At 41.6% G+C, this 11,407-nt stretch overlaps 1 protein-coding gene across 2 annotated transcripts in view; it reads right to left on the bottom strand.

Annotated features, from left to right (window-relative positions):
• Positions 1-11,407, bottom strand: part of CACHD1 (cache domain containing 1) — a gene marked incomplete at both ends in the record, with an annotated part of 232,612 nt that overhangs the window by 190,760 nt on the left and 30,445 nt on the right. The window contains one exon of one of the 2 annotated variants that reach the window (XM_080693401.1): positions 8,642-8,728. The exons of the other annotated variant lie outside the window; for it this stretch is intronic. Within the exon in view, the coding sequence (XP_080549527.1) occupies positions 8,642-8,728 (87 nt within the window). The remainder of the gene's footprint in view (positions 1-8,641; positions 8,729-11,407) is intronic. 2 annotated transcript variants of the gene reach the window in all.

The raw sequence follows: 11,407 nt of genomic DNA, 5'->3' as shown, positions 1-11,407 counted from the left end.
AAGCCCCCTAAATGTTGCAATAAATGTAAATGTTGCAATCTCTCTTCAGTGTTATCTTGAAGGTGCCTTTGTGTGTATGGGGAGGTATGTGATATCTGAGCTGTCAACTTTCCAGCAACTTTTTGTTTTTATTTAAAAAAATATACTTCTATTAGTGCATTGGACTCTCACATGACAGTGTAGTTCAGTGCGATAGGGATATATAAGCATCCAACACTGGCTGAGCTCTTTCCCCACCCCAACCCTGCCCGACTCCCTCCCCTCTAGCAACCTTCTAAAAAGTGGACAGAGCTTTCTTCTTTTCTTCTGAAACCCATCATTTCTTCCTGATCCTGAACAAAAATACTTAACAGTAGCTGTGCAAGACAAAATACATCTAAACTATTTGTTGGGATTCATTGTCTCTACTACATCTTAATCTCACGATTAATAGAGGGAAATGGAAATAACATTAAAATAGGTGTAATGTGTCCTTTTTTTAAAAAAAAAAACAGGCCATAAAATCCACCTTGTGGTTGTAACTTCAATTCATATATAATGTCATAGTGTTTTTCTTCTCTCCTTGGAGATTTAACAAAACATCTCTACTTTAAAAAGTCCCCCTAGGGCTGATTTTATGGTCAAAGAAAAAAAAATAAAGCCTTATAAAATCACTGAATGACTTCAGTGTTTTACACTTAAGACCCTTTTCCTTCCTAACTATTTTTTAAAGCCAAGAAAGATAAATGAACTAAAGCTGTTCATCTTTAGTTGATTCAAATGTACCTTTTTAATAACAAGTGGCTGAAGCCCAAGAAAGGATTAAAGATGGCGTTCTTTCAACAATTCCTTATTACGGTCTGGGATTTACTTTGCAATTATTCCCTCCTGGGCAGAGCCAAGGCCCACTGAACTTGTTATTACCCAGTCTGGAGATTTCTAAAAAATGAAAACTCCACACTTGCTTCAGGGGGCGGGTACCACAGGCATGAAAGCGGCCAGAGTGGAGGAAGTTAGAGGGCCTTGGCAAATAACAGTTCAAAGAGATGATGAGCCCCAACCCTCAGAAGCAGAAAGCACTTTGCATCTGTGCTTACAGTTAGGAACCAGGTAACAGAGAAGTATCAACTTCATTACGTTCTGAGTCCTGAGCACGTCTCAGTGTAGTCTTTCTGCAATGCTCTATTGCATTTTCTCTTATCATTAGAAATAAAAGCCTTAAAAGAAAAAAAAAAAAAGATTTTTTTCCCCCTCTGTAAATGTCTTCAGAGCAGCAAAGATGAAGAGAAGGGAACAGTCATGGAGCATAGAAAGAAAAAGTGGGAGAAGGGAAGGAGGAAAGAGAGGTGGAGGAGGTAGAGGAAGAAGGGAAAGGGAAGAAAGAGAACAAGGGCAGCAAAAGAAAGTGCCTGGGCGCTCAGGGCCTTTTTCAAGGATAAAAACAGGAGACACAGGGAGGCAACTTATTCAGGCTGGAGGAGCTGCTTTGGGCTTGAGTAATACACAGGGGCAGGGGGTGTAGCTCAGTGCTGGAGGGCTTACCTAGCATGCAAAGTCCTGAGGATGATCCCAGCATTACAAAAAGGGGATGGGGCAGGGAAATAAATAGGCTGTGGAAACCAGTGACACCCACACACACACACCCAGGAATGTCAGCACAGAACACCCAGTATGGTTCTCTGAATAAGGCACACTCATTCTCACAGAGCCTGCCCGCTCCCACTTTCAGTGAGAGAACAGCGGGGCTGGAAGTGTAGGGAGGGACAAGGCCGAGGAAGAGCCGCAGGTGTGTCATATCAATCACTGAAACCAGGTTTCCAACATAGTCCCAACTTGAATACCCTATGCCTGGCAGGTCCATTTGAGGTAAGGTAGGCATTATTATCCCTATTTGATGTGAAACAACTAAGGCCTGGGGAGGTTATTAGGTTGCTAGTCTGAGGTTGTAGGGAAGACAGGACACTAAAGTGCTCGGTGGCAAATCCAGGGCTATTGCTTTCTTGGGAAGTTCTTGCCCTTGTCTACTTTAGTGCTTGTGTTGTGATTTATTTACACCTAATACCAGAATGCTTCTATGGACGTTTTATGTAATTCCTACAAAACCACATTAGGAAGGAGATGGGTTATATTATTTTCCCAACTTAAGGGGAGACATGAGCTGGCACTGTGGGTGGCTCACACCTATAATCTCAGCACTTGCTAAGCTGAGATAGGAGGATCACAGGCCAGCCTCAGCAGCTCAGCAAAACCCTCAGCAACTACAGACTCTGTTTCAAAATTAAAAACAAAACAACAACAACAACAACAAGGAAAGGACTGGTGATGTAGCTTGGAGACAGAATCCCCCTGGGTTCAATCCACAGTACCAAAAAAAAAAAAAAAAAAAAAAAAGACACAGAAGTCCCAACTTTAAATGGTGTTCCCAGGCACATACTGGAGGACTGGACTTATGTCTCCTGACTATTACAGGGATGCTCTTTACTCTAAATATCACATTTTTGCTATATCAGAAAGAAGTCATTTTCTCTGTGGAGCTCAAGTTCCATCCTTAATCTCAGCTCCTGAAAGCTCTTGTCTCACTTCTGGCTCATCTTTCTAATTCAACCTGAGTTTCCACATTCCCTCTCTCCTGGACTGCCAGCAGGTGCCTACTTGGAGCTTTCTGAGAGCCTGTGCTCCATGCTCAGTTATGCACGATGTTTCTCTTCAGTCCCAGAGTAAAGGATAACAACAAGTAAAACATCACCTTCCTGTACCAGTATTGGGAATGGCCTAGGAAAATTTGAGAAAGCTATGATTATTAATATATTTCAAAAATTGGGTGAGGGGCAAATCTGTGCAAGGACTTGGTTTCTGCCTAAAAGCAGGCAACTATTCCAATGTAAATTAATCTAGCTAAAAGCAATTAACAAGTCAATAGGAGAGGAGAACAAAGCCTTTATCTAAAGACAGATCTACATGATTGGATAAGCCAGCTAAGATGGTAGGAGGGGTCCACCTTCATGAAAGGAGATACCTCACCACACCTTGCTAGGGGAGGTACCTTACAGGGTAAGGGGAGGTACCTTACAGGGATGTTCACTAGTCAGAATTATGTAAACAAGATGGAGGTCATGGGTATGAAAGTCCGGTCCACATGCGATCCCTTTGGTGTATTCATTTCGAGTCACCCCTCCATACCATTTTGGCATGGGGCTATATTTCTATTTTCTGTATTTCTATCTTTCTAATAAACGTCTGTAAATCTTCAGCAACGGTCCAAGCTATGCATATTTATTCTTAGCTTAGGACAAGAACCCGCGGTTTTTTTCTGTTTTTTTTTTTTTTTTTTTTTTTTTTTTGTCGTTTGGGGTTTTGTTATGGGTTGGGGGAAGGTGTGTCCAGGACCCTAGCAGGGGTCCCCCGGGACCAGTTTCCCCACCAAATCATACTCTCCCAATCCGTAGCACTTCCACCTCAGCATCTACCAGGTGACCTATTAGTTCATCAGCATCTGCTGTAGTCTCAAGCTCAAGGGGTTGGGCAGGCCCAGGCCCCAAGGAACCCAAGATCCAGTGGGGCGGGCAGAAGTAGATACAACCATAACACAGTGGCATAGCAGAGGCGCAACGAGGAGCACCAAAGGAATCATTCCTGGCTGGGGAAGAAGCAGGCAGGCTCCTGTGGAGGCTGGTGGCTGTGTCTCTAAAGTCTTTGTCTAGTTCCAATCCTAACACGTTAAAAACAACCTTCAAAACAAGACCAATGAAATGAGCAGGCAGAGTACCACAGGCTGAGTTAGGAGGCCAGCCTCAGCAACTTAGCAAGACTCTGTCTCAAAATTAAATTAAATTAAGAGGTCTGAGGATGTCACTCAGTGGTACAGTGCTTGCTTAGCATGTGTGTGGAGACCCTAGGTTCACTCCCAATACTAAAAAAAAATAAAATAAAATACCTATTTGCAAGGCATAGACTCCCAATACTTTTCTCCCTATGACTCATCTTACAAGAGGTGCTAGAATTATTATAAATTCCATTTTACAGGTGAGTGAGTTGAAATCTTTGTCTATAATAGTTGTCATAAAAAGAACTGAAAAGCAAATTCAGCTCCTGTCTACAGTCTTCAGCCACTTGGGATCTATAACTTTTCTTTTCCTTTTTCTTTTCTTTCCTTTCTTTTCTTTCTTTCTTTTTTTTTTTTTTTTTCCTCTTGTGGTACTGGGGTTGGAACCCAGGGGCTTTCTACCTCCAGGCTACACTCCCAGATCTATTTTATATTTTATTTGGAAACAGGGTCTCACTAAGTAGCTGAGGCTGGCTTCGAACCTGTGTGATCCTCCTGTCTCAGCCTCCCCCAAGCAGGGGGATTACAAGCATGTGCCACCACACCCAGCTCAATCTATAACTTTTCTAATTGTTCCAAAAAAAAAAAAAAAAAAAAAAACCCACACCATGGTATAATGGAGGGAGGTGCCTGAACAAAGAACAAGAAATTCAAAGTATGCATTCAGGAAAATTCACACCAAAATTCTAAACAGCTTTATTACCATGTTTAACTTTCAAGATACCCAAGTAGCTCTTATCAGAAATCACAGTATGCACTGAGCAGAAACTAAGCCACCACACACAAGACACACCAGATGCTCAGCCTAAGAGTCGTGTGCCCTTTTCTGAATCTTTCTTAACACATACACCCTCACCCAAATAGGAAAAATGAAGTGTCCTCCTCTTATAACCACCACATCTGCCTGGGTTTACCCCGGGTTCTGCCGTCATTAGCATGTAGCATCTTCATCCTTTCAAGTCCTCCTCTGTATTACAATAATCCTAACAGTATTTGCCTGTTGATGGCTGATAAGACCAAGCAAATAGATGCACATAAACTGCTCAAAACACAGCCCGACATATGGCGAGCCCTTGCCTGGTCGTGACACATCATTGCTCTTCTTGGACACGGTGGTTGAGGAAGGGTCCAGAGGTTTAAGTCTGGCTCTTCCCATTCATGAACTGCAACTAACAGGTCCCTCTTAGCACTTACCTCCAAGCAAGTTTGTCAGGATTACAGAGCCTAATGCAGCTGAGAGCATTTATCACTGAGCCGGCACTCGGGAAAGGATAACGATGCAGTATCACCTGTCAGCATCCGTCAGCAACTTTGGTCTCTGAATGTTTCTGTTGTTAGAACCCAACACACAGTGCCAAGGGCGCACCAGTGCGTACTCCATGTGCAGTGAGCAGCAGGCGGCAGTGAAGCCCACTGCCAGCCAGGAGGATGCCCAACATCTGGTACTTCACAGACACTCAAGAAATGATACGCACTGAGGGACCATGGTAACACAGTGGGCTTTGACTGACTCACCATCCTGTTTTGCATAGGCCCCCTACCCCCATGTAAAAGAGTATTCTTGATGGGGGGGGGGGTGGCGCACGCTTGCAATCCCAGCACTTTGGAGGCTGAGACAGGAGGATCACACGGGTTCGAAGCCAGCCTCAGCTACTTAGTGAGGCTCTCACAGCATCTTAGTGAGACCCTGTTTCCAAATAAAGTATAAAAAAGGTCTGGCAGTATAGCCCAGAGGTAGAAAAGCCCCTGGGTTCCACCCCCAGTACTACCAAAAAATAAAAATTATATATATATATATATATATATATATATATATATATATATATATATATATATAGGCTCAGTAACCTTGGTTAAAAAATAAAAATCAGCCAGGTGTTGGTGGCACACACTTGTAGTCACAGTACTTAGGAGGCTGAGACAGGAGGATCACAGGTTTGAGGACAGCCTCAGCAAGTAGACTCATCAGCCTAGTGAGACCCTGTTTCAAAATAAAAATTTTTTTAAAAAAGGGCTGGAGGTCTAGATTAGAGGTAGAATGCCCTAGAGCTCAATCCCCAGTACCACAAAAATAAATAAAAAAATTAAAAGCAAGCCCAAATGAATAGGAGTGGGAAGGACTGAGAGGTGGCTGCCAGACCCCATTAGCCCTGGTGAGAGGACGCGGCCGGGGCATGGGGGTGGAGGTGGGGTCTGGCAGACGGTTCACATAGTAACCTGGCCAGGTGCCAAGTTCCCTAAGCGTCGCTGTCCCAGGCCCAGAAAAGCCAGGTTGCTGTGGCAGCCACCCAAGGTGCAGAAGAGAATTTTCCAGTACCCTTCCTCCAGACCTCACTGAATATTTAAGTTGCGGGATGAGCAGAGAAAGACAGCTGCCCTGCGAGGGAGGCCTGTGGCTCCTCCAGGTACCCACCCTCGGGCTCACCATGGTACTTGGCTGCCTTCCAGGATGTTGTCCCTTTCCCCTGCCCGGGGTGTGAGGACCTTCAGAGGGCAAAGGTCATTCCCGTGGGAACATCCAGAGCTTGAAACTGAGTGGTAGTGGAAAAAACAGCTCTAGTCTCACACCCTGTGAGAACACAAGAAGAAATTTGACCAGCGACCAGAAAAGAAATACTCTTTGGGGTATGTGAATTTTTTGTTTGTTTGTTTTTAGAAAAATTTAGAAGCCTCGGTCCTAAGAGTTGTTTGTTGAGACCCACATTATTCTAAAATGTCAATTCATGGAAATAAAACTGTAAATAAGAACTGCCATTACTTGTCAGACAATTACTATGTGCGCCTGGTGTGTGTACATCATCTCACTTTTGTCTTCACAATCCACTGATTCAAACATCTAACTAGGCAGGGTGTGTGGCACAGGCTGTAATCCCAGTACTTGGGAGGCTGAAACCGGAAGATCCGAGGTTTGAGGCCTCAGCAATTTAGAAATTCTGATTCAAAATTAAAAGGGCTGACCGGGCGTGGTGGCACACGCTTGTAATCCCAGCATTCTGGAGGCTGAGAAGGGAGGATCACGGTTTGTGGGTAGCCTCAGCTACTTAGTGAGGCCCTCTGCTACTCAGTGAGACCCCGTTTCAAAATAAAGAATAAAAAATAGGGCAGGAGGTGTAGCTCGGAGGTCGAATGTCCCTGGGTTCCATCCCCCAGACCCGCAAAAAAAAAAAAAAAAAAAAAAAAAAATTAAGAGGGCTGGAATGTAATTCAGAGGTAGAATGTTCCTGGGTTCAGTCCCCAGAACATAAACAAAACAAAACAAAAAAAAAAACCACTTTTTAAATTTTTTTGCAGTATTGGAAATTGAACCCAGGGGCATTCTACCTCCCAGCTACACTCCCGGCTCTATTTTTTATTCTTTATTTTGAAACAGAGTTAGCTAAGTTGCAGGTCTCACTCACTAAGTAGCTGAGGCTGGCCGCGAACCTGTGATCTTCCTGTCTCAGCCACCCAAGTACTATTGCAAATGTGCACCACCGTGCCCAGCCATCAAACAAAATGTTTAATTAGTGTCTTCCATGGGACAGGCACAGAGCTAAGTGGCTGACTTTATCGGAGGGTGGACAGAAAGTGCCAGGCCTTCTGGAACTTGCAACCCATCCAAAGGCAGGTATGATTTGCAAAGAAGAAGATTTGCAATAGGTAATTTGCCCATGGTTTGGTTCAGGTCAGTCTGTATTTTCACTTCTACTTCCTGCCTCTTAAACATAGCACGGTTTCAGTATTAACATCTGTTTCTACCCATTTGCTAAGGAAAACAAAATGAAACCTAGGAGAGGTACACAATAGAAGAATTTGACCCAACAGGTAAATCCAAAGAATGCAAAATTAACAGATAGGATTCCTTTTCAGCCACAAGAATGAGGTTGATAATTAATTTCTTAGTAACTGAGTCTAAGTCGGTGTTCTTCGAGACTCAAACAAGTAAACATGGTTCTACAGTATACCGCTAGTCTCTAGTGATGACACATTGCATACCTTTTAACTAAAGCAGGTGTTTTAGCCATATTAAAAATGTGGACCTTTTCATGTTGTGCCCATCAGCCATATCTTTATGTTGTAGTAGTCAAAAACCTTGGCTTGCATTTCAAAGTACACGGAAGGCAGAGTTGAAAGGACTCTTCATTTACAGGAGAGGGGAAACAGAGTCACAAAGGTTCGGGTCTCTGGGGGGTTGGCTGCAAGACCAGGAATGAGATCCACCAATTATTTCCCCAATAATATGTAGAAAATTAAATATATTAGTCTAACAAACCCTTGGCTAACTCACATTTAATTCTCTACAGAAGCCTTTCAGTTGCAAAATAACTGAAGCTTAAATTTTACCATGTCTGGGAGGACTTGTCAATAAAAGCATTTCTAATTGAATGTTCCAATTTGTTTACCATAATTTGAGGCAGTTTTGATCGAATAAAACTCACCAATTCTACCTACCACTATACACAGGCACACATTTGAAAATGTGGACCAAAAAAAGTAATTTAGCAAGCAGTTTCCACATGCAAGCATGTGTCTGAAAATATGAAATCATTCTTTGCATGAACAAAGATAAATTCCTGAAAGGCATTACTCAGTATCTTGGCGCTGTAGAATTTTTCCTTTTTTGTTTTTGTTTTGCTTTCCACATAAATATATTCTGTATTTTCTCTAAAGTAAACCAGTGCTTTGACAGATTTTAGATTTTTTTCCCCTCAACTAAAGGCACTATTCAATTTCAATGTCCTTGGAGTGTTTTATCTGGGGATTAGACAACTGTACCAAAACACAGCTGTTCCAGTTTTTTCTCCTTTATTTTTCACATTAAAAAACTCCTACTATCAGCCAGCCCAATTAGTTACTCACTATCAAAAGCCGGCTTTGGTCTTTCATCTTCTGGAAAACTGGATCCAAGTGACAGGGTGTCATGGAAACTGTATCTTGGGTCATTTCCTGTCTCAATTGTTTAGCCACCAAAAAAATAAAAAAATAAAGTTCTGCTCTATGAGATGAAAATTAATGAATACTTGCTGTTGCCTTTTGAAGAGCATACAACTAAATAAAAAAGTAATTATCCTTTTTGACCAAGTTTTCCCACCAACACCAGGGAATACTTGGAAGTCAGTATATACAAACTGGAAAACGAAAGGAATTTTGATGGATGCGATGAAGCGAGGTTTCTTTCAGGCCAGTTTCCATACCTCAGTGGTCAGTTTCAAGGCTGTCACTTGGGTTTGGGAAATTAAACTACAGGTCAAGTGGCTTTAATTGCATTTATTCATACTCTTCCAATTAAGATGCATTTTCGACCTCTCCTCTTCACCTATTTTATTTCACCCCAATTTTGACATTAAATAGACAGAGCTGGTATTTTCCTTTTTAACCCGAAATGCCTTCAACATAAAAGAATGCATAATAGGAATGAAAACTGTAATTTAACTGAAAAGATTTCATGCTCTACCTTATCTCTGCAAACCACATGGGCACGTGCACACACGTGCACGTACACACACGTACACACACACGTACAAAGAGAGAAAAGTAGAGCTGAAAACTCACAAGCAATACCAGGCAGCAACATATGTTAAGGAAATGAAACCTGGCTGGAATTCAGTCATAATGAGCCCCTCATTGCTCTAACATATACCAGTGTACATGAAGGATGGACAGAATGCCAGACAGGGCAATGGAGAACTCAACCAGCGTTTAATACATTTCAGTTCTGTCTAAATAATGTTAGCAAAAAAAAAAAAAATGTGAAAGCAATACAAGTCAATTTGAGGGCTCAGGAGGATTTGCTTAAATAAGGCAGTCTTGAAGTGTACATTATAGGATAAGTTCACAACTCGATTGTGGGAAAGGCATCTCCTTGCAATGCTTTTTGGTCTTGTTTAGGTTGTTATATCTTTTCTATTCCAAACGAGAAAACAAATCTGCATTACGTCTTTTTCTTATTCTTAGAGAACTGAGAAAATATTCAAAAGCAAATAAACGTTAAATGCAGTACAAACTAAATTAAGCCTCATATTACTTATATTAAACTTATTTGAAGAATTTCTATAAAGAAGAAATACGAAGGAAGTCAGGCATGGTGGCACATCCCTATAATCCCAGTATTTGAGAGGCTAAGACTGGAGGATCACAGGTTCAAAACCAGCATCAGCAACTTACTGAGGCTCTCGGCAACTTAGCAAGACTGTTTTCAAATAAAAAATAAAACAGGGCTGGGAGGTATAGCTCAGATGTAGAATGCTTCTGGGTTCCATCTCCAGCACCACACACAGGAAGGAAGGAAGGAAGGAAGGAAGGAAGGAAGGAAGGAAGGAAGGAAAGGAAGGAAAGAAAATATCTTTTAGTGATGATAATCTGAGTGCTATACTTTTTTGTTATCTAATATTTCTTCTTTTTTGTGTGGTAGCAGGGATTGAACTCAAGGGCATTCTACCTCTAAGCTACACCTCCAGCTCTATTTGTAACTCAAATGAGGCATCTAGGGCGAGCCTGTGTTCAACTTCTTCTAGTTACATGCTTCCCTGCTCTCAAAGGATATACTTGTACCCCTAATAGACTGGCTTTGTTTTAAAAGTAAGATAAAAGCCAGGCATGGTGGCGCACGCTTGTGATTCCAGCATTTGGGAGGCTGAAACAGGAGGATTGAGTTCCGCAGACAGCCTCAGCTACTACTTAGTGAGGCCCTGTTTCAAAATAAAAAATAGGGCTGGGGCTGTAGCTCCGAGGTAGAATACCCCTGGGTTCCACTCCCAGCACCGCAATAAATAAATAAATAAATAAATAAATAAATAAATAAATAAATAAATAAATGTAAGACAGAGCTGGATGTGGTTGTGCATGTTTGTAATCCCAGTACTTGCTGAGACAGGAAGACTGCAGGTTTCAGGCCAGTCTCCACAACTTAGCAAGACTCCCAGCAATTTAGGAGGCCCCATTTAAAAATAAAAAGGGTTAGGGTACAGCTTAGAGGTAGAATGCCCTTGGTTCAATTGCAAATACCAAATTAAATAAATAAATAAATAAATATCAGAGGCTTTCTAGCTTCTGTTGCTTTTTTTTTTTTTTTTTTTGCATGCCTTCAAGAAAAGCAGAATATTCTTCCTTTTACACCTTTCACGGAGAAAATCTCTAATTTAGGAGAAAGGTACTTCTCTGAAAACACCTAAAAAGGTGTTTACATAATACTTATCATGGTTTGGTCTTTATATGCACAAAACACCAAAAGTAGAAGTAGTTTTACCAAAAGTAATTTTTGCCAGGAGTAGAAGTAATTTCTAGAAACCATTCAGATAGTATTTTCATATAGATAAAGTAGTTAAAATATGGAATTAACTGCTGAAGGCATCAACACAAAAAGGCATAAATCAGTTCAAAGAGGTAATGAACCTACACTGAAATAAATCCATGAATACAGCTACCAACCAGGCTGAAAGGCCTCTGGTCATGAAGAGTAAAACTGAGCCTTTCTCAGGAGAAACAAACATAAAACAAAGACAGGCGGGTAGGAAGAGAAGCCATGAACTACGAGAGAAGCAAGAAATGTAGTTAGAGTAGCGAGGCCATTTTTTATATTCTAGCCATAACTCACTGTTTTTCTTTTCAGTTCTTGCCCAGAAAACA

Source organism: Muscardinus avellanarius (assembly GCF_963383645.1).
Source record: "Muscardinus avellanarius genome assembly, chromosome: 3".
In the NCBI taxonomy this organism is placed as follows: Eukaryota; Metazoa; Chordata; class Mammalia; order Rodentia; family Gliridae; genus Muscardinus; species Muscardinus avellanarius.
Note: the sequence above shows the minus strand (reverse complement) of the source record. Positions and strands in the feature narration are given on the sequence as shown.